The sequence below is a fragment of the Talaromyces stipitatus genome, genomic scaffold (assembly GCF_000003125.1).
Source record: "Talaromyces stipitatus ATCC 10500 scf_1105507295523 genomic scaffold, whole genome shotgun sequence".
In the NCBI taxonomy this organism is placed as follows: Eukaryota; Fungi; Ascomycota; class Eurotiomycetes; order Eurotiales; family Trichocomaceae; genus Talaromyces; species Talaromyces stipitatus.
This window is the reverse complement of record NW_002990113.1, coordinates 1,759,905-1,781,456: the sequence shown is the minus strand read 5'-3', so window position 1 is coordinate 1,781,456 and position 21,552 is coordinate 1,759,905. Positions and strand designations below refer to the sequence as shown.

Here is a 21,552-nt window from a genome sequence, read left to right as displayed (position 1 = left end):
TCGGACACGCCAGCTACCTCAATAGATCTTTTGTTTGATCCCTTCGTTATGTTTTTGTATGGTTTTTCATGGGTTTTTGGATCTCGATCGCAATCCAATTTGTAAAAGAGATCCAGTGTTGGTTTGTGGGAGCAATCGAGATGCCTCACTCCGACGCACTGAGCCGCAGGGCGTCACGTGACCTCGTCTAGGATAGAGGGATGTAAGACCGCGTCGGGGCGTGAGTTAGATAGCTACAATCACACACATTTTGAACCCATACAGAATTGCAGTACCTGCTAACCATTCATGTACGTACGTACATTAACGTGTACACGTGCTTTATGCACCCACAAAAAATAAAAATAAAAAACAAAATTGTTTAAGATGAAAATGTTGTAGCTTACAAGCAATTCTCTAAAATGCTGCCTGACCATTTTCCGCTCTACTCCCAGATATATTTATATCACATCTAGGTGTGAGAATTCCCCGGTCCGGAAATTGAAACTGTCCGATTTTCTGAATATTTATCTACCGATCTACCGTATATATCTGGCTCTCACACGGTATCGTCGGCGGTGTTGATGCATATCGATAATCAGCCAACACGCAACGGTCTCGGTTGTTAGTTAATATCCGGTCACGGGATCGGTGGCATATCCCTTGATTTTTAATTTTAGGCTACCAAGAGACCACAAGTCGTCTAAAGCGACCAATTTATAATTATAAAGGTCAATTCCCCAGAGATGTAGGACACTTTCCATTCGTTACTTTTTCAACTTAATTGACTTCTTGGGATGGACTCTAACGGTAGTTCTGCCATGGCGGAGCCACAACAAACTCAGAAACTCGTACGAGATGAGGAGGAGCCTATTAATGCTGAAAAGGTAGAACTGGAAGAGACAACGCAGAACCTGTCCGTGGAATATCCGAGAGGCTTGAGATTGGCGCTTATTTTGTTATCCTTGTATCTCTCTGTGTTTCTTGTGGCCCTGGTAAGTACAATGGCGTTGTGTAAAGCCATGAGCCTTGACTAAAGTGTTGTGGGATCGAACAATTCTCGCCACAGCTATTCCAAAAATTACGGATGAATTTCATAGCCTCGACGACATTGGATGGTACGGGAGCGCATTTCTCCTACCGGCCTCATCTCTCGTGCTTCTATTGGGCAAGTTATATGCGATTTTGAATCCAAAATGGGTATTCATTGTCCTTGTAATGCTATTTGAAATTGGCTCGGCGCTCTGCGGCGCGGCTCCCAACTCACCTGCTTTGATAATCGGACGTGTCGTTGCGGGACTGGGAGCGGCCGGGATATTCTCTGGCGCTGTCATTATCCTAGTTGGAATCGTACCATTAGAAAAGCGGCCTTTGTATCAAGGCCTGTTTGGAGCTGTTTTCGCTGTTTCTTCAGTTGCTGGACCATTACTTGGGGGTGTTTTCACTGACCGGGTGTCATGGCGTTGGTGTAAGTTGACCCAAATGTTGTGTTCTGGAGTTCTCTATGATCCGAGCTAATGCTAAAGTAGGTTTCTACATTAACCTCCCATTCGGTGGCGTAACATTGTTAGTACTTATTTTATTCCTAGATATTTCCAGGCCCAAGGAGCAGCAGAACCTCGACTTTTATGGCTTCATTCAACGTATAGATCTTCTGGGCACCGCATTCTTCCTACCTAGTATAGTATGCTTGTTGCTTGCTTTCGAATGGGAAGGAACAACATATGCATGGGGAAATGACCGCATCATTGCTCTCTTCATTCTTGCCGGCTTTTTTTTTGTTGCGTTCATACTTTCGCACTTTCGACGAACGGAGTACCTCACAATCCCTGGAAGGATAGCGTTTCAACGAAGCGTTGCCGCTGCATTCATCATTACCATCTGCATTGGGTCGACCCTCATGGTTATGGCGTACTACATTCCCATCTGGTTTCAAGTAGTCCAAGGCGCTTCGGCAGTTGGCTCTGGTGTGCGGCTAATCGCAATGGTCTTGGCAATGGTCGTTGGGAGTGTCGCCGGTGGTGGTATCACGTTCCGATCAGGTTACTATACGCCATGTATGATCGCATCTACGATCATTAGCGCTGTTGGTTGTGGTATGATTTCCACCTGGAAAGTCAACTCCTCAACAGGCATCTGGGTTGGCTACCAGATTCTCTTCGGTTTCGGCCTTGGTCTAGGTATGCAACAGCCCAACATGGCTGTTCAGACTATACTGCCCAAGAAAGACATTTCGACCGGTGTGAGCTATCTCTTTTTTGGGCAGAGCCTTGGAGGGTCGGTATTCTTGTCTATTGCGCAGAATGTCTACTTAGAAAAGTTGGTTCATGAACTTCGTGATACTATTACCAATTCAAACTTCAATCCGGCCGCTTTGACCTCTGCTGGCGCAACGCAAATAAGAAATATCGTACCTCCGTCGATTCTGCCGCAAGTTCTTGAGATTGAGAACACCGCGTTAAGGAGCGCCTTCTACATTGCGGTTGCAACTAGTGCCTTTTCTTTTCTACCGTCTCTGTTCATGGAGTGGAAGAGTATTAAGAATGGTGAAGGCCAAGGGGAAAAGATGAAAGAAGTAGCAGGAGATGCAAATGAAAATAAAGACCCTTGAGCAGCAACATCCGGAATTGTCTGGTCGCTTGGCGTCGGATGACATTGATGCGGATCCTTGTTCGACTCTGCCGTCTTTTAAAATTTAGGATTTTGATTCAGCCATTACCCCTTTACGTTCGAGCCACACTCCCTTGACTGATCAGGCCACAACAATCTCAAAAGCGATTCAAAGAAAACCTAAATTGATCCTCGGTTGGTAGTTTTGATAACTTCTACTTACAAACGTTTTAATTTCATGTAAAATCAGACCTCTATACTAAAAAAGCTTTTTGTACTTGTAATTTACAAAACCTCGAAGTTTGTACGGGCCGCATTAGGTTTCCTATGTTTTTTGAGTTTTATCTAAAATCAATTAGAGATTAAAACCAAATTGGACTAATAAAATAGCAAACATGCGTAAAAGACACATAAAATTGATCCCAAATGGCACGTACCTGATACCAAAGAGGCGCCTGTCAGCGATCATGTAAACGTCGAGTAGTGACCACGAAGGCAACTAGAGCCAATCCGATGAGCGCTTGAGGCCTCTCTCCGATATTGAGTAAGTTGTAATTTGATGGCTGGTTTTATCAGGGGAGCAATCCTTAGATCTGGGGTTATTTAGAAGCGCAAGAAGCCCCTGGCTCTGTTACTCATGAATACTTGCTAACTCTCTATTCTCTTCTCCTATTAGTGCTTGTAGTTGGCCGTCCAGAGTCTTTGGTTTGATCATTTTGTCCTATAGTTGATGCTCGTTGACTTGTAGAAAAAGAAGTTTTTCAGACGACTGCGAACCCTTGTATATTGTAAAGTCGTCAATGGAAAAGCACGCTTGGTGGTTGCTGAGTCTGTAACTGTATTGTCAAGACGTTTGGTAAGGAAAACTAACTTCGGGGCTTATTCGACTCAGTAAAATTAGGCAGTGAGTAATTGTCAAAATGAATGATTTTATTCCCAATTGCTACCGCGAGCTAAAAAGTATTTATTTCCTTTGATTCTCTGCATGACGCCTGATAGAACGGGCCGTATTGTTGCCGGAAATATAGAAAATCATGTCATGCACCTTGAGGCTCTAAAATCTAGCAAATTTGCTCTTTGGTCGAGCTTTCACGAGGTTCCAGGATTCTTGTAGGGTCAAGCCAGTAAGTAATTCAGTGAATTGGCAATGAGTACAATTTCGTACCACTGTTGAAGCCTTCTCTTTGAAATTGATTTATATCAAGTTGCGTATATGTAAAGATGTAAAACCCTACACAAATTATTCAATAAGGCTAAAAATCAGTGCTCTGAATTGTGTCACCAATTTCAACTGTTTTGGCTCTATCCTCATCTTCCTCAGTTGAATTGTTTTTAGAATTCAATCTCGCATTCCTAAACAGGTGTTTCATTTTACTTGACTCTGATTAATGGGATGATTTAGCTTCTATGTAAACAGTGAAGCCTCGGCTAATCAAATAGCTTTATTGTTTCTTAAATGTTTCAGTTCTTTCTAGTCAGTTGTTTCTAGTTATTGTTAGCTGTTCACTTTTCTTCTTAAGTTTTAACGAATAAAGCTTTGTTATTTTCCTTGTCTCAGATGTGCAATATATTGACTGACGGATTGATGCTGCAGTTCTTAATGCCTGATAGGTTAGGCCATCAATATTGCTATATGCTTTGTGTGCTCGTGGGAATCCTCCTCCAAACCTGGTATATTTACCAGAATGCCCCCAGCATCTTTTATTTATGTAGTTACTATTGTATGGAGTTCTCCGGTGTGTTCCTGACTAGGTATTTGGTTCTATTGTCTATTTATATGGCCCCAGTTCCCTGCCTAGTTGGCTTACCCCTAGATCTCCATGCTCCAGTATCCTTCGTCGACAAGCTTCCCAATGAATGACTTTGGCGCGCACGGTCACATTGATGCTGATTTATAGAGGCTTAGCTTTCCTATCTCAGCTTCTGGAAATCAGCAGTACTCTTTTTTTTCTCTTAAATAATCCTTATTTCTAATTTCTATGTTCCTAACTGAGTTTCTTATATTTCTAGTGCTAGATATTGTGATTAAGAAGTAAATTCTATCACAGAGGGCTTACTTTGATGCCTGGGATCGGCTAGTAATGGAGACCATGACCGAATTTGAAAATCGGGTCCTTTGTATCAAAAGGTAGGTCCTCTTTAGAATTCGTTACAGCTTCCATAGACCGCGGCATGTCGAAAGGGAGCTTTCCCTCAGGGGTAGCACCTCTTTCGGCAAATACAATGTCCAGAAAGGCCCTATCGCTGGAACCATAATTCACCATGAACGCGGATGCTTGCTCAGCAACTTCTGGCACGACAGCAGGGCGATCCAAATAAAGATCCACAATGACGAGTGGAACAGTCTTGTAGATTGCTTGCTGGCGACTCTGCTCTTCCGCAGGAAAGTCCAAGCGACCGCAATGAAAGAGTGCTTGGAATTTACCAGGCCGTCGCTCAAATGGTGCCTTTAATCTCAGAAGAGCAACATCGGCTTCTTCTGGCTTCTCGACAACAGTCATATTTCGCTCTTCTGCTGCCAGCCTGTTGATTCCTTCTATGTAGAACTTCTTAGTGGTCTGGACTTCAGCCGAAAGAGGCAGTACACGGTGCGTGTTGGTGAGCAAAGTGAAGGACCGGCGCTGGGCATTCTCACCCTCTGCTCGGAAGGAAGCATTTCCCACGATCTTCTCGGCCATATCTACATCAACGAATGGATTGTCGAATAATCCTAGAAGAAACTTCTCCCGAAGTAGTCTGCGGACAGATTCATCAATTCGTTTCTCGCTTATTCTGCCAGACTGGACTAGCTCCACTATAAGTTCCGGTCTTGCCTCGCCACCTAATTGGTCGCATCCAGCTTCTAGAAGCCTTGCAACTCTCTCCAATTCTGTAAGATGCTCTACACCCCAGGCTCGCGCAGGCATTTCCTCTCCAAAGATTTTCTTGTCAGTTATGAGACCCCAGTCTGTACATACTATGCCGTTAAATCCAAGTTCCTCTCGGAGTAGTTCAGTGATGACACCCCGATTGAACGCGAAACCAACTTGTTCATACTTCGTTCCGACAGGGAGACCGTAATATGGCATAATTCGAGAAGTACCTGCTCGGATCGCGTTTCGAAATGGTTTCAGGTGATATTCCCAGCTATTTCCACTATAGACTTGCTCTCGACCAAATTCAAAGTGTGGATCTTCGCCGTCAAGCTGTGGCCCGCCCCCGGGAAAATGCTTGGTCGTACAACTCACACTCCCCTCTTGAAGGGTAGTGGAGCGTCCCTGAAGTCCGCCAATGCAGCCTTCTACCAACCGAGCAGTCAAATCCGCATCCTCGCCAAACGTTGCCCCTATTCGTGACCACCGCGGCTCTGTGGCGAGATCAATCTGTGGATGGAGAGCGAGACGGATTCCAGCTGCGACATATTCCTGTCTCACGACGGCGGTGAACCTCTCGATGAGTTCTGGTGATCGTAGAGCTGCCAATCCCAATGGCTCTGGCCACTGAGAGAAAGCGCCAGGTCTCCATCCTGTTGCGATGTTGTCTTCGGAAAAGTGGTTACGAGGATCGAAAGCCAGAATAATTGGGATACCCAGCCTGCTTTCCATTGCGTATTCCTGCAATCGATTGATCCAGAGCGCTATTTCTCTTGCATTTTCGATTGGCCCACCAATACTGAATGCAGACATTCGCTTTGAGCAGATTAGGGACAAGGGACTTTCGACGCCAATGTCTGGGAAAGAGTCTGTAATACTGCCATTGGGAGCCGGCTGAATGGTATCAAGGAAGAGCTGCCCTGCTTTTTCATCCAATTGCATTCGATTCAAAAGATCTTCAACTCGTTCCTCCACAGGGAGCTCTTTTTGACGGTATGGCGGCGTGACAGAGGAAGATTGGATTTTGTCCATTCTGCGATAATATTCTTTGTTCTTTGCTAAGAGATTTTGCAGGGGCAGGAGTCTGGAAAGGATAAACTCTGCAAAGGGAGATAGAAAGTACAATTAACACACACAAATTAACTTATATCCTATATGCATGAATGCGTTAAGATAATATGGAGTGGCTAAAGCAACGCTCAGTACCCACTTTCGAAATTTTTCCAATGGAATCATATCCGACAGGTCAAAGAGTGAGTCGGAACTATATCTATTCTCCGATAGATAACATGAATAAATATTTCTGAGGGAGGCAGACCGGATACTGACACACTGAATCATGACCATCTGTTGTGGGATCCGAGTAGCAATTTTGACCTTTGTGTTCCAATTCCCGTGACGGATCGAAACTTCAGGTTAGCTCTAGGCCGGAACCACTTTGCCGAGATGAAAACCGTGTATTGTTTCAAGGAAGACGGTGTCCAAGGTCAGTTTTAAACCCCTAGTTTCTGGACCCGGATTTGCTTCGCCACTTGATTTCACATGAACGCCGAAGATTCAGAGAGTTTCTTGATTATAGACATGCGTCGTACACGACTCGTTGACCCGCACTTCTGTTCTTACAACAAAATTTATACTTCTTAGAGATTGCTTTGGTGTTTACGAGATATGCTTTAGGACCAAGTGTGTTGATGGCGCTCGAGCAAGCATAATCAGTGGAAAAAATAAATGCATAGAGTCTCCACTGTCCAAGTTCGATTTACTTTTTCGACTGGACCCGATAATAACATGGTCCTGGCTTTTGCCACGGCGTTAGGACGTTGCCATAACAAAATCGAGGTCACAAAATACTGCACTCATATTATGTCTATCAACAATGGAATGGAATGAATGGATTAATTCTGCCCGGCAGTGTCTGTATTGGCCAGCAACGATCAGGGTCATCTGCAAGACGAAAAAGTTATAGCATGATGATATAATGCAATATTAATATTCTAAGCGCTGACCGCTTTATGAAACTGCGCTTTATACATACAAAGTCAAATATTTCTACCTCGACGTATCCTAATCTCTATCCAGCATGATGTTACGGGATTGACGAGAAAATAGAGCGGCCGACTGCCCATGCTTCACCTATATTGAAAAACCTAGTTAATACGCTGGATTACTAAGTTATCTGTCGCCTTGGTTAACTGATAATGCCCGAAAATATGGTAACCAAGGATTCATGAGAACCAAAGCGGCCGCCTCCCCGATTCAGCTACCTCGAGAAAACATAGTTAATCGCCCCGAATTACTCAGCGTCTCTGTCCTCCTCCTCTGCTGAACTTGATTTACTCACCGGGATAGTCTATCCTCCACTGCCAAAGTGCCCAAGCGCATATCCCGATTTTTAGTCAATTGAGAGCAAACAGTAGTAGGTTGCTGAGGGGCCCCGCATATTTAAGATGTGGGGGAGGTAGTAACTATACTCTGTTACGAATATCCCCGCACGACACTTAGCCCATTCGGTGGATAATCCTCCTCGAGTGTTAGCAAGGACAATCTGTAGGATTGGATATCGTGCTTGGAACTGAAGTGGTATCGGAGCCACAAGGGTGGAAATGTACTGGCTAGCCAAAAGAAATCGAATTGGTTGTACGGTATTGTGACTCAACCCTATCTGTTTCTGTATATAATAAGCACTGTAGGAAACTAATTGTTTGAATAGCGATCTTACGAATCACTATACGGCGCTGTAGCACGCCGTCAATTCGTACGCGAACTGGTCGGGATTACTATTCTCCGTGCGCTAGAGCGACCAACACCATATAATGTATCTAGGCACCCCGCCCCCCCCTAGTTTCGGGGGTCAGTCTTTTTTAATATTACATTTCGTGCTATATAGCAAGGCTCACCACGTAGGGCAGTTGGATCGCCCTAGCTTACGATATCCTACTCTTCGTGATACGGGACGTAGCTAAACCAACACTAATTCATTGCAATAATGTCAAGGGCGGCTGTGGTAAACTTCGGCAATGGTGTCGACTTGTTCATAAAGCCCACCTGACTATGCTCGTAATCAAGGATCAGCACCCCTAGTTGGGCCCACCAGGCACCAAAGATGTACTCATGACTCGAGTCTGTAGAATTGTCCCCTGTGATGATAGAAATGCAAGTAGTACCGGCTTGATCACGCTGGTAGGGCATATAGGTACCAGGAATTGTGAAGGTCCCATTTCCAATGCCAAACGTAAAATCAGGCAGGGTAGCATTGTATGGATAGCGATATGTATTATCAAAAGCGGACCATGTAGAATCAACACCTGTACAATATCAGTCTAGGAGCTTTTGCGGCCAAACTAGGGACGGTTCTGCTGTCGAAACTGTTGCGGACCAGGTGTTGATTGGAAGGTTCTTTCTACTGCCAGCTGATATCGCTGTAATATTGACCCTCCAAGCAGGCTGATCAACATTCCGATCCGCCCACTCTATATCAGCACGGTCATCCATGCTTTCCAGACTTCCAAAGATCCAGGTACCATTTTGCCATTTGCGAGATGAGTCAAGAGTACATTTCCATTCTAGGCGTGACGTCAACGAATGCTCACGGCAAGCTTTGAATTGAGACGTACCTGTCAACTGATATTTCATCGCGGACATGAAACTTGGGAACCCAGGCTGCTGCATCGAGTTATAGTTGAGGCCAATAATCCCGCTAGCCCCGCCGAAGGGAATAGCCTGTCCACTCATATTCTGATAGTATTGTTCAAGCTGGCCAAACGCGATATCCGAATAGAGTTTGCCGCCAATATTGAATGTTTCTATGCCAGCGAGCGCTATAGCATAGGCATCATCCTCAAACGTTTTGCGTGTATGTATTTTCCGGGATGGACTCGTAAATATAACTCCATGACTTGGAGTCGCTACTATTGTATACAGGGCTGCCATATGTGTCAGTGATATTCTCGCGGGTAGATCGAACCAGCACCCCATCGAAGGTGGTATCAAACTGGACGTCAATTGTTTGTCCAGGTGAGCCTATCTCAATTATGCATGGGGCTGCTTAGATCAGTATTTTACTCAAACAAAGTTGTGGGAGTAGCATACCCGTCGATCCCGATATCAATCGGAACACTGGAACCAGGGTTCGTGGGGATGGCAACCGCGACTGCACGGGTTACAGTTGAAGATACAGTTGACGACGACTCTGCAAGCGCTCTATGGCGGTGCTTATGGCGAGCAGCACATGCCAGTGAAATATGTAAAATGCTAGTTATGACCCACGAGAAAAACATTGTGTATCGTCTTTGAAGATCGCAGCCAGCATGTGCGACTTCGTAGACCAGGTTAGAGGGTATCGGCCCTTTTATATGTCATTACGAAATGGGTTGCCGGCAAATAGCACTAAGAGAAACACAGCTAATCTGCCTGGTAGAAGAGGGATAATTGAAAAGAGACTAATTCGTTTGCAAACAGATCTACTCCGAACTGCTTCGATCCTGATAGATACGGATCAGTGCCAAGATCACTCCAGAGCTGAGATAGCGCTCGCAGTGTTGGATTATTGGCTATTTTAATAGCGCCTATTGCATGGATTGCTTCTCAATCTAGGCATGATACGTCTCTACTAACCTATGATTGCACAGCCATCGCTCGCTATTTCTACTAGCCACTGCATGATGCCAAGATATAATCTCCAGTTGGAAGTGAAAAGTGGGGCTAGATTGCCAGCTTACAACAAAGAATGTTGGAGCCGATCTAACTCATGTCCGCTTACCCGCTTCTTCGAGTACATCGTAAAGTAATGACTGATGGACCAGACTCAAATCTGGTTCTTTGTTTCTATCTAGATGCCAGGCAATCGAAGTGGAAGGCTACCCTGGTAGCCATGTTTGATGCATCTGGAAACCACCTGTCGGAACGTGAATATCAAACCCTACACGTTTCGGCACCGGATATAGTTAGTCCAACGTGGCACGTGCGTGCCGCGTATATATATCTAGCTAGTTATCCCCGGTCCCCTTACTCTTGCAACAGCATCTCTTTTGACACGAGTTGATAGGCGACTTCCTTATAATTATTTATATCAAACAGTCGGAGGCTCAAAATCCTCAACCCTCTCTACCACCTAGCTCCCAGGAGTGCAGCCTTTGACGCGTCTCAACGCGCCCGGCAACACCATGGCGCGTAAAGGCCCTGGTACAGACGGCCCTCTACAGACAGCCCTTCTGGAATCCACGTCTGCAGCCACAACAAGAGCTTCTGAAGGACAGAAGATCTTCAGCCCCATAGCTGTATTCCTTGATAAACACCGCAGCCAAACCACCAGCCTTGCTCCTCACCTACTGAGAGCCCTTACCGCTCTAAGTAATGACCTCGCCTTGATAGCTCAACAACATTTTAACGCTTATATTAGCGGTATCTCGACAATCTCCATTCTACCTGTCCTGTCTCCTTCCCCTTCCTCTTTCCCCACCCTAAATCCCTTACTCCCTTCACCCCCTCCCTCACGTCTCCCCTCAGGTCTTAACCAGTCAACTTATGCGACTATTACCCAATATGCCCTGGTCAAATTAACTCCCATCACTCACCCTAAAGCCTTCATCAAAAATCCTATGCCTCTGGTGAAACAACCCCTTCCTGACATCTGGCTCTTCATACGCCTCCTAGCTGACCACGCAGCCAGAAAAATGGAAGCCTATGCTATCTACTCTAGCCTACGATCTCAACTAAACTTAAATAGTGCAGCACTAAAAGAAGTCCAAGCTACAAAGACTGGCTTTGCACTATGTCCCTCATCTCCAGAAGCCCTCCTAGCCCTTGAGGCCCAAAAAGAGACTATCTCTGCATTCTTTGTTAACTGCCAGATAGAACGCAGCTCCCAATGGGTCTCATACCGAGTCACTAACGTGCCAAGGAAAATTAGCCAAATCTTGGATGGTCAATACTCTCTAATCCCTGTCAATCCTACACTACTATCATTAGAAATTAGCGAAACAACAGGGCTTAAGCCTATATCTATTAGCGAGACCACTATAAGCGCTGCTAACCCTGATACTCTCTCCTTAAGCTGGTTTGTTAACTTCCTAGAAGGTATAAAATTACTACTACCTATCCAGCTACGTCTTTTTGGCACTATCACTAATGCTCGTCACCTCTCTAAGAAAACAATAGTTATTTAATGCACATAATGCTGGAAATGGCATAATGCACGATCCTGTGCACACCTCTCTTAATATCAACTATGCGGCTCCTCAGAGCATACTAAAGAGAGCTATGTCAACCGCTGCACAGCCTCAGAGTCTCATCAATGCCCTCCTAGATGCATACACTGCTATAGACTACATCCAGCTGATTTCACAGAATACCTTCTACGCCCTAAAGGCAATACTAAACATATTAAAGCTTAATAAATAGAGATCTGCAAATCCTGCACCATAAACCTCGCAAAAGCTCAAACTAAAGGAGGATGTAGCTCTCAGCTCTCCATAGGCATACAAGAAACACCTATGGCATTAGATAAGATGTTATCACAGTCTTTAATCTATAAGATTATCTCTCCTTTCCGTTCAGTAACCCCCCCACCTCGCGCTCTAACTAAAGATCCTCCCATTACAGCTCATGTAGTCCATTTTATAACCCCTTAACTATAAAACTGATTTGCCTCTCTTCTTGAACAGGAGCTATAATCTATCACTATCTAACTCAAAAGGCGCCTCTCAAAATCCTACAGTTAAATGTAGGGCACGCGCTAGACGCACATGAAATAGCCCTTACATTGACATATACTAGCGACATTGATATTATCCTAATCTAAGAACTATATACATTCAAAGACCTTAGCCGACAGATTACTAAAAAACATCCATTATATGAATGCTTCTCCTCAACTGATAGCTAGGCAATAAGTGGCTAACCACAAGTCCTCATCTATATCCAAAAGAAGAAAGGCATCTGGACCTCCTAGCTACGCCCCTTTACAACTGACACTAAAGAAGCCTCGGATCTCCTATTCCTTTAGATTTTTTTGCCCATAGGAAAGTCTACTCTAATAGTTAACATCTGTAATGCCCCAGCAGGCTGCAGTAGAGCAGGTGAAGCCATAAAAGCTCTCACAACCCTACCAGAGGTATATTTCTCTCAAACAATGATACTTGCAGGCAATCTCAACCTACTACACAACAGATAGCAACCCTTGCTACAACGCAGCCCTACAACTTTTGCAGAGCTGTTTATTAACTGGCTGGATCTTCAGGGTCTAGTACTCATTTCCGACATAGACTGTCCCACACATAAAAGGGGTAACATGTTAGACCTCAGTTTTGTCTTAAGCCCTCTGGCACTCGCAGGAGCCAAAGCTAGCATAGCGAGCCACTTAGATGCAACCTCAGATCATCAATTACTAATCACCACTGTTCCATAGGATCAGAGATACAAGGAAATAGCCTAGAAACTGAGATTTGACACACTAAACTACACCTCCTTCCTCTCGCTCCTCGCCTCTAATCTTGCTGACACCAAGAGCTCAGCCGCAACAGAAGAAGATCTTGATGCCCTTACTAAAAAACTAATATCTGCAATTCAAGGAGCATATAGAGGCTCTGCTAAGAGGATCATGACATAAGGTATAGAACAACCATGGTAGAATGAAGACTATAAGAAAGCTTTATATAATTACCACTTAGGCCTCTGCTGAAAGACAGACTTCCGCAGGATAACTAGATGGTCTTAACGACAATTTTACCAAGATAAGCTCTCTATGGCAACACAAATGAAGGATATCTTCGATATAAGTAAATGGCATAAGTCTATAGGCATCTTCTGAAGCCCTTTACTGAAGGATCCACTGAGACCCAACAGCTTCCCAGCAGTTACTATACATGAGAAACAAGATGTACTAGTCTGTAATCTTCTCCAAAACTCGGCTGAGGCAGGAGATATACCTCTGGACTCCCCAGCAGTCCCTACCACTAGTCTCTACTTCCTAGATATAATAATGGCACAGGTGGAGGAGTCAGTACTTCAGGCAGGAAACACAGCCCCTGGCTCAGACAAAATTCTAACCTGCATACTTAAAGTGGCATGGCCTCTGATTAAGGACAAGGTATTAATATTATATTAAGAGTGCCTAAAGATTGGTTATCACCTGAAATACTTTCGACATGTAATCTTAGCAATTATCCAGAAACCAAAAAAGACTGATTGGTCTTCACCTAGATTATACAGACTAATCACTCTCCTATCAGTTCTTGGCAAAGGACTTGAGCACTTAATAGCACAGAATATGGCATGGATCTCTATATACCACAAAGTATTAGCAAGGCAACAGTTTGGGGCTCTCCTACTAAGATCTGCAAATAATCTAACCACATGCCTAATACATGATATTGAACAAGCACTAAATTAAGGCATGACTGCCTCACTCCTTACCCTAGATGTCAAGGGCGCTTTTGATGCCATGCTTCCCGGCAGACTCATCCGCAGATTACGTGAGCAGGGCTGGCCCATTAATCTTGTTCTCTGGATTGCCTCCTTTGCTACTGGGCGATCAGTCCAGATCCAACTCGATGGAGAGATTGGCCCCTCAACAGATATTACCTGCGGTCTTCCACAAGGATCCCCAGTATCTAGCATTCTTTTCATGCTCTACATAGCGCCTCTATTCTATCTAGGAAACCCAAGGAACAGATTTGGTTACGTAGACGATGCAGCTAACCTAGCAATCTCAACATCTCTTGCTACTAACTGCAAAGCATTATCAGACTCACTATAAGAAGCTCTAAACTAGGGCACTGCAGAGGGCATTACATTTACACTAGATAAATATGAGCTTCTTCACTTCTCCCAATATAAAGCAGACCAGGACCCAACCTACATATCTTCAGTAAAAGCTGGATCTATTATAATCTTAGAAAATACTAAACGGCTATATCTATGTTGGCTAGGAATCCTCTTTGGTAAAAAGCTAATGTTTAAATGGTATGTTGGTGAAACAGCATCTAAAGCCCTCACTGTGGCTAATGCTCTTCGCTCTCTAGGGAATACTATCTATGGAGTCAAACCTCATTTACTATAGCAGGCTGTATCAGCCTGTGTACTCTATAAAGCATACTATAGTGTAGAAACCTGGTGGCCAGGACGTACTCGCCCTGGGCCTTCCTAAATTTCAAATTGAGTTAGAGAATATCTTGAGAAACTAACTAAAGTAATACTAGCAGGCGTAAGAGCAGTTCTTCCAGTTTTCCGTATAACCCCAATATCTGTTCTATACCGAGAGTCTGGATTCTCTCCGCTAGAAATTGAACTAGATTAAATAGCCCTCCAAATATCGGTCCGCCTACAGCATCTTGATCCATACCACTCACTCTGAAGACGCGCAGAATAGATAGCCAGAGATAGCTGACAAACCAGTCGATTTGCCTGTCGAGTGCTGGCGCTCCCCAACTCTAAACAAATAAACCCTCTACAACATACTCCCTGGTACCCTTGTGAGTTACGCAAGAGTGCCCTAGCCCAAATAGGAGCTCCTATAGGACGCACTAAGGAATAGACAGCGGCTGATTTCACAGCTTTTCAACGCACCATCCCTAGCTTGGATATTGTAATCTTTTCAGATGGATCTAGACTGATAGACAGACGTGTAGGGGGTGGCTATATTGGAATTTAAGCACACCATCAGTTCCTCCGCTCCTCACTCTCATACAGACATAGGAAAGAGATCTTTAACATAGAAGCAGAAGCTGCCCTAGCTGGTGCTTAAGCAGCAATAGCATACCCAACAGCTCAATTTGCTACTAACCTATGGATCTGTCTTGACAACCTAGAAGTTGCCATGCGTCTCCTATTCCCCTCTACAGGATCCTCTCAAGAGGTCTTTGAATCCTTTTGCACCCTTGCAGCCGCCTGGCCACTACGTGAAAGGCTTCCACACACTAAAAGTAGATTAATCCAAATCCGATGGGTCCCTGGACACACTAAAATCCCTAAGAATGAAGCAGCTAATCTCGCTGCCAAGGAAGGAGCTGTCTCTATCCCCCCCTCTCTATATAAGTCCTCATATGCCTTGCTAAAGAGATACACCAAGACTCAATCTCTTTCTGCTGCTCAGATACGGTGGCAGACTGTAGCACCACAGACATACTAAGATCTAGAAATAACTACATCTCCTAAACACCCTGGAGAGCTTCAACTTAATCGACTTGACCTTGGCCATATTATAGCAGCCTGTACTAGTCATGGAGACTTTGTAGATTACCACGAGCGCTTTAATTATGATGATGCTTATCTTCTCTGTTGATGTGGAGCATAAAAAGCACCTCTACATTTCTTCTTCTGCTATATAGCTAAGAGATGAGCCCCTCGTCCACCTGGACCCCCTTCTGAAGTTATCTCTTTTCTTTTAGGCACTGCAAAAGGAACACGAAAACTAGCCTCATGGCTAGCAGAGACCTGTTTCTTTAAGGATATCTATCCTCGCCAACCTCTCCTTAGCACCTAGCTAAGTCAGCCCTACTTTCCCCTTATATCTCTCTTTTCCTTTGTTTTTTTTCTTTCTTTCTTTTCTTCTTTCCTTCTTCCCTTTTTCTTTTCAAACTCACTGCTTAAGTATGATAGTGGTAGAATGATGGGTTATGGAGCGTAGGTGGACCATTGCAGCTGGCAAATACCCAAAACCCACTAGGAAGTGGATCTCCCTTTAAGACCACAGCAGCTATGGAAATGCGCCAAAGAGTCTCTTATTTGTATATAAATCTGATAGGACCTGAAGCCCGAGGCTTACCCCTCGGCGGCCTATGTCCCAGTAGGGATTGGTGGGAAGCGTGCAAGTCACGAACCACGGCCGTTAAATATACACACACACACACACACACTCCCCTTACTCTTGGGGATCAGTCACAATATTAGGAATCAAGATATCTTCATATTGTCAGGCTCATTAGGCCGCTTCGTGTTCGCGCCTTACTACCGTCTATGCTTCGTGATACGGACCGTAGTTAAACCAACACCACCCGATCGGACTGCGATGTGCGATGCACCATCTTTCTCAATCCTCAATCAAAGCTACTATTAGTCAATCGTCCACGGGCTAAAACTAGAAATAACCAATCAACATTTCCACACCGAATCGGTCCCATCATACTAGATTGAGGACCTGCTGACCAATGGATGATAATCTCCGGTAACTAAACCAACAAAATGCCGATACTTCCCACAGTCTATTATTTTCACGTGGTTACATGCAAGGTCCAAGTATCTCGCACTCTGTTATGCACCATTCGTATAATAAGCCAGCTGTTTCATTGGTCTTATTTCGGATAAATTATCCTAGACGATCTTGAACATCGCTCTTTCTCGCCTTGTTGTGCATGAATTTCTCCACAGGGAGCTCGTCTGTAATGGAGGATAAAATATTGAGTCGCTTTTGCAACTATATGTGCATAAACCCCCTATCGAAACTGTTATTCAAAGTTTGGTTGCCGATTGCTAATATGACACGAAAAAAGCCTTCCTGAACAACACCCGCCACATACAGAGAATGGACGAACGTACCACGGATATCGCAGAGGAATCTATATGTGGCCGTGCGATGAGCAAGAACAGGATCGCCTAGATTTGCTACACAAAGTCATCACTGAAGCCAGGATAGGCGATGGGTTGCTATACGCTCCTCACCCTTCCAATGCACGAGTGCTCGATCTTGGCTGCGGCACTGGAATATGGGCTGTCGATGTCGCTAACAAATATCCCGAGGCTTTCGTGATCGGAGTGGATCTTGCAGAGATTCAACCATTCAATCGCCCCCAAAATTGTGACTTCTATGCGCCCCGTGACTTTGAGGATCGATGGGCTCTAGGTGAAGACCATTGGGATGTGATCCATATGCAAATGGGTTGTGGCAGTGTCAGCAGTTGGCCCTCGTTATATCGCAGAGTATTCATGCATCTACGACCGGGGGGCTGGTTTGAACAAGTCGAGATTGACTTCACACCCCGATGTGAGGATGGCTCTTTGGTGCATACGTCCATGCATAAGTGGTACCAATGGTTTCAAGAGGCTATGGAGATGTCGTGGCGACCTATTGGCCATAGTGTTAAGGCAACAGTATCTATCTTGGAAAATCAGGGATATTCAGGCGATCTTGTGCGTTTTGGTGCTTCCGGTAGAAGCGACATCTGTTCCAATGGCTACAACTACAATCAAACCACGTGAGTTACAAGTAACGCATAGTGTCTAGAACTATGTTAACAGAATATTGTAGTGAATGCGCTCACTACGATTCTGAAGGAGGATATCAATCCTCGAGATGCGATGACTATATCCCTGATAAGCGAATATAAGCCACTTTTTCAATCAAGTGATAAAGAGTGGGCACTTAAGGCGGAAATAATTATTCACCAACATCTATGTTATCACGAAGGGAAGGCACACGGAGGGATCTTAGCATTTCTGCTTGACCATATGTTTGCGGACTGCTGTGCCTTGATGGATAGAAATCGCCGCGCCGTTACCGCTGATCTGAAATTATCATATATCCGGCCTGTGTCACCTAACCTACCCACATCCTTCCATGTATGGGTAGCTAAGGTTGAAGGAAGAAAAATTCAAATGGCTGGAACCGTCAGTTTGATTGATCGAGAGTTAGGAGAAGTGGTTGCCGTGAAAGCAGAAGCTCTTTTTATATTCCTAGCTACGAGCTGAGCCTTGCATATTTTATCTAGTCACCTTTAATATACGAAAGAAGATCAGATGTGATATTTGAGAGGCACAATCCAGGACAACAGTAGAACCATTTGTCCAACATTAAAGAATCGAAGTGACGAAGGAGCGTGCATTCTTTCTGTAACAACAATGTTACGAAATCCACCTGCTGTCATAGAAGCAGGACAACTACACATGGATTGACTTGCTACCGCGAAGTCATCTAGTTCGGATCTTCACCGGGATATGTTTAGGTTCAAGAACCACTTCCGCGATTTTGTATGGATGGAATAAACATATCTACGATGTTTGCCAAATAGCATTAAAAGTGCTCATTCAAAGGAAAATTTGAAATCAATTGCGTTATGGACGGGTTTTGGATTACCAAGAGAGTTCTGTGGCCTAGCGATCTGGAACCTGATGAAGCTGATTGAGAGCAATAACTGGGTCATCCGTCCCTTCCAGCTTCCAGGTGGTAAGGGTTCTCAAAAGGATCCTGAAGATAACTGCGATTTAATGTGAAACAATTCCTAGTTCGTCTATTATATCCCTTGCCTTCACTTAGTATTGTTACGTGGTTCCATGACCGGATAAAGAATTCTCGTGCCAGCGCCGATCCTGCAGGGCTAAACAATGAAAGATATTTGTGGGAATACAGTATCATAGTTAGCTGGAGATTTTGATTCTTTTTATAGACAAAATCCTACAAAATCCTAACTAAGTAAAACCGACATTTTTCCAATCTGCGTATTCAAAATTAATGCAAACAAACCGCGAATCAGGGTTTACTAATGCTCTCTTTGTGGTCAATCTTTGGCAGCGAATAGTACGATTCGTAATAATTACACTCGGATTGGCTTCCTGGCGAATAGTCTTCTACCTGACGTCCTCAAGAGCTCGGCTCGCTTCGTGTTTACGGTAGCCCATCCAAGGCATGGAGTGCCAGACTTCAAGATGCTCTGCGCCTGTTGAGCATAGGTGCAATGATTATTAATGTTGGTGGAGGAGTGACCGGCGTCCCACAGCATTACACCACCCCAAGCAGAATTGTTCTGATACATCCTGATGACAGGAGCCAGGGCCGTTGGCTCCCAGTAATATTGTGAACCAGTGTGAAGGCCATTCGCAGCCAATGGCGAGGCAGGCAAACCGAGAAATACTTTTGCACCAGTGGGAGGAGTATCTTTGAGAAACTCAACCCAAAAGTTATAGTTAAGCGTATGGCGAGAGCATTCCGGATTATTGTAGAATTGTACCCAGAGATAGTCAAAGATGGATCCTTGGATGATCTCCTGCATATTCGGCTCAGGTAGAACACACTGTGGCGCGCCCGTAATATAATAAGTATTATTTAGGTCTGCCTCGAAGTAAGAACGTAGCATGGAAATTAAATGTGGATAAAATTGCCTTCCAATTGCGTTTTCGATATCGAAATCCCATCCATTAACCAACGTTTGTCCCAAAGGGCCTTGGAACAGCTCCTGTCCCGTTGGTATTTCCGAAAGCTTCCCACAGGTTCTGGCCGATCAGCTCGGCCTCTGGTTCCGATTGCAATGAATATGACCCACTTCCACCTCCAAGCGAGATAAGAATTGGAATTCCATTATTTTGACAAGTCTGAATGTCCAGTGTGAGTTGCTCACAACCGTGGGGCTCTCCCGTCGAGGAGATATAGCACGATGGGCCAAGATTTCCTGATGCGATGGTTTGGCCATTGCCGAAAGTAGATAAGAAGGAAAGAATGACCATGTCAACACCCGCAATGGGGTTGCAATATGTTGATAGCCGTGTCACATTTGTACTCTGGCCCCAATAAACAACATTCTGACCTCTACCTGCTAGCGTGGTGCTGGCAAATATCAGCTGGAATACGAGGACGAAGGCAAAGAACAAATTAATCATGGTGTCACCTGCATTATACTGTACGTTGTGACTGACGGAGCCGTAGAGTATCTCAATATAAATAATATTCTCTGGATGATATTCTTTTCAGGCAGAGAGCAAAATGCACTAGTGTTTCAAGACGCACGATTGGCAACGAGACTAACTCGATCATAAACGGATCCAGTCTGAACTCTTTCGACCCTGACAGATCCGGATCGGTACTAAGATCGCCTGCATACACTAGAGTCATACATTATATTTCTCTTCTGAGTGAAATACATTAGCGAGCCGACTTAAGAAAATTTTGGATCCACATCTCGGAGCCCTTGTCTTGGGTGTTGAACATACTCATGACTCGATCACCTGCAATAACAATCTCCGGCAACGAACAATGTCGAATCCAAAAGACTTGCTGGACCTGATTTGATGGTCCTAGACTCCTTGCATCTCGCGATAAGATGAAAATCAACTCTCTTGTGGAGAAAATCCGCAAGGATCATTCACATCAAGGTATTGACATATCGCTGTGAACTCATTCAAAGGACGTGTGAAGCTATGACGATATGTAAAAAGTCACTCCTAGACTTATAACATATTTGGAAAAGAATACGGACAGAAATTCAGGGAGCTTTCCTCATACGTAAAGATAAGGCTGTGGCTTAGCAGCTGTACTTATCGCCCTTGTCTGCTTTACTCCAAGTGTCTGTACGCGAATAATTCCGAGTTACATGGAGCAATGTCATTCCGCACTGACCAACCACGCATATTTTGCAACGATCCAAGGAATTCCCTGGCTTTGACATGTATTTTTCATGATCCGGGAATAGCTTCATATTCCATTCTCAACAACTGAATTATGTCTCAGCCTTTATGTACACGTCTGAATAGACTATCAGACGTGCCGTTACAAAGGCACTGCATAGACTTATATACGGCTTATGTAGGCCGTTAGTTAGGGTTAAAGTCAGTTATCAACTAGAAGTTAGTATAACATGATGATCAGCTCACCATGTAGGCCTATTCAAATAACCCTGCATCAATCATTGTTTCGTGATCTAGGACTATGCTCAAGCTTTGGATTGGATTTTTGAAAAAAAAAAAAAAAAGCCTTAAAATAGGCGTCGCTTACAGTCATCGTGATTATTTTCTTTGACGGAACACTGTCAAGGTTATGCCTCGCCAGTCCGCTAACCCTTCCTAGCATGACCGACTATCTGACCAGGACAAGCCTGCTCAAGGTCTATAGTGGCAATTTCTCGTGTTCATTGGTTGTCACATCGAACCTATCGCACATAGCTACCAACGAGTAGATCACCTGTTCCTTCCTTCTTATCAAGGCATTTCTTTTCCCTTTTAAGCAAGCATCACGGAGTGGAGCGACTTGACGGTATGGAACAGACGGAGCCTGCCGACGGAACTCATATGCTTGCTGTGGCGCGAGGAACCAATATTTCTATCACGGCAGGTTGAAGGCGATCGCAATCATTGGACTGGCCATTATGTCTCTGACCGAGCTATGCCCGGTATCGAGCTAGCCCTCTACATC

At 44.5% G+C, this 21,552-nt stretch overlaps 7 protein-coding genes across 7 annotated transcripts, besides 3 other annotated features; 4 read left to right on the top strand and 3 right to left on the bottom strand.

The window, feature by feature from the left end:
- Positions 1-800: 800 nt before the first annotated feature.
- TSTA_065910 (efflux pump antibiotic resistance protein, putative) lies at positions 801-2,590 on the top strand (the record flags this gene model as incomplete). The annotated part of the gene is made up of 3 exons (XM_002340484.1): positions 801-978; positions 1,019-1,447; positions 1,509-2,590. The coding sequence occupies 3 exons, from the start codon at positions 801-803 to the stop codon at positions 2,588-2,590; spliced, it is 1,689 nt and encodes a 562-aa protein (XP_002340525.1).
- Positions 2,591-4,664: 2,074 nt separating this feature from the next.
- TSTA_065900 (uncharacterized protein) lies at positions 4,665-6,473 on the bottom strand (the record flags this gene model as incomplete). The annotated part of the gene is made up of 2 exons (XM_002340483.1): positions 4,665-6,298; positions 6,320-6,473. 2 exons carry the CDS (start codon positions 6,471-6,473, stop codon positions 4,665-4,667), a joined length of 1,788 nt encoding a protein of 595 aa, XP_002340524.1.
- Positions 6,474-8,411: 1,938 nt separating this feature from the next.
- Positions 8,412-9,371, bottom strand: TSTA_065890 (uncharacterized protein; the record flags this gene model as incomplete). Its single annotated transcript, XM_002340482.1, has 2 exons — positions 8,412-8,746; positions 8,846-9,371. 2 exons carry the CDS (start codon positions 9,369-9,371, stop codon positions 8,412-8,414), a joined length of 861 nt encoding a protein of 286 aa, XP_002340523.1.
- A 1,232-nt stretch (positions 9,372-10,603) lies between these two features.
- TSTA_065880 (uncharacterized protein) lies at positions 10,604-11,840 on the top strand (the record flags this gene model as incomplete). The annotated part of the gene is made up of 2 exons (XM_002340481.1): positions 10,604-11,500; positions 11,598-11,840. The coding sequence occupies 2 exons, from the start codon at positions 10,604-10,606 to the stop codon at positions 11,838-11,840; spliced, it is 1,140 nt and encodes a 379-aa protein (XP_002340522.1).
- A 385-nt stretch (positions 11,841-12,225) lies between these two features.
- Positions 12,226-15,693: a mobile genetic element.
- Positions 13,834-14,125, top strand: TSTA_065870 (uncharacterized protein; the record flags this gene model as incomplete). Its single annotated transcript, XM_002340480.1, has 2 exons — positions 13,834-14,046; positions 14,096-14,125. 2 exons carry the CDS (start codon positions 13,834-13,836, stop codon positions 14,123-14,125), a joined length of 243 nt encoding a protein of 80 aa, XP_002340521.1.
- Positions 15,694-15,950: 257 nt separating the features above from the next.
- Positions 15,951-16,011: a sequence feature (GA-rich).
- A 263-nt stretch (positions 16,012-16,274) lies between these two features.
- Positions 16,275-16,294: a microsatellite.
- A 665-nt stretch (positions 16,295-16,959) lies between these two features.
- TSTA_065860 (uncharacterized protein) lies at positions 16,960-18,122 on the top strand (the record flags this gene model as incomplete). The annotated part of the gene is made up of 3 exons (XM_002340479.1): positions 16,960-17,005; positions 17,071-17,583; positions 17,683-18,122. The coding sequence occupies 3 exons, from the start codon at positions 16,960-16,962 to the stop codon at positions 18,120-18,122; spliced, it is 999 nt and encodes a 332-aa protein (XP_002340520.1).
- Positions 18,123-18,964: 842 nt separating this feature from the next.
- On the bottom strand, positions 18,965-20,404 carry TSTA_065850 (Acidic endochitinase precursor, putative; the record flags this gene model as incomplete). The annotated part of the gene is made up of 3 exons (XM_002340478.1): positions 20,037-20,404; positions 19,571-19,971; positions 18,965-19,479 (listed from the first exon to the last, which is right to left on the bottom strand). The coding sequence occupies exons 2-3, from the start codon at positions 19,869-19,871 to the stop codon at positions 18,965-18,967; spliced, it is 816 nt and encodes a 271-aa protein (XP_002340519.1). The 5' UTR covers positions 19,872-19,971; positions 20,037-20,404.
- Positions 20,405-21,552: the final 1,148 nt, after the last annotated feature.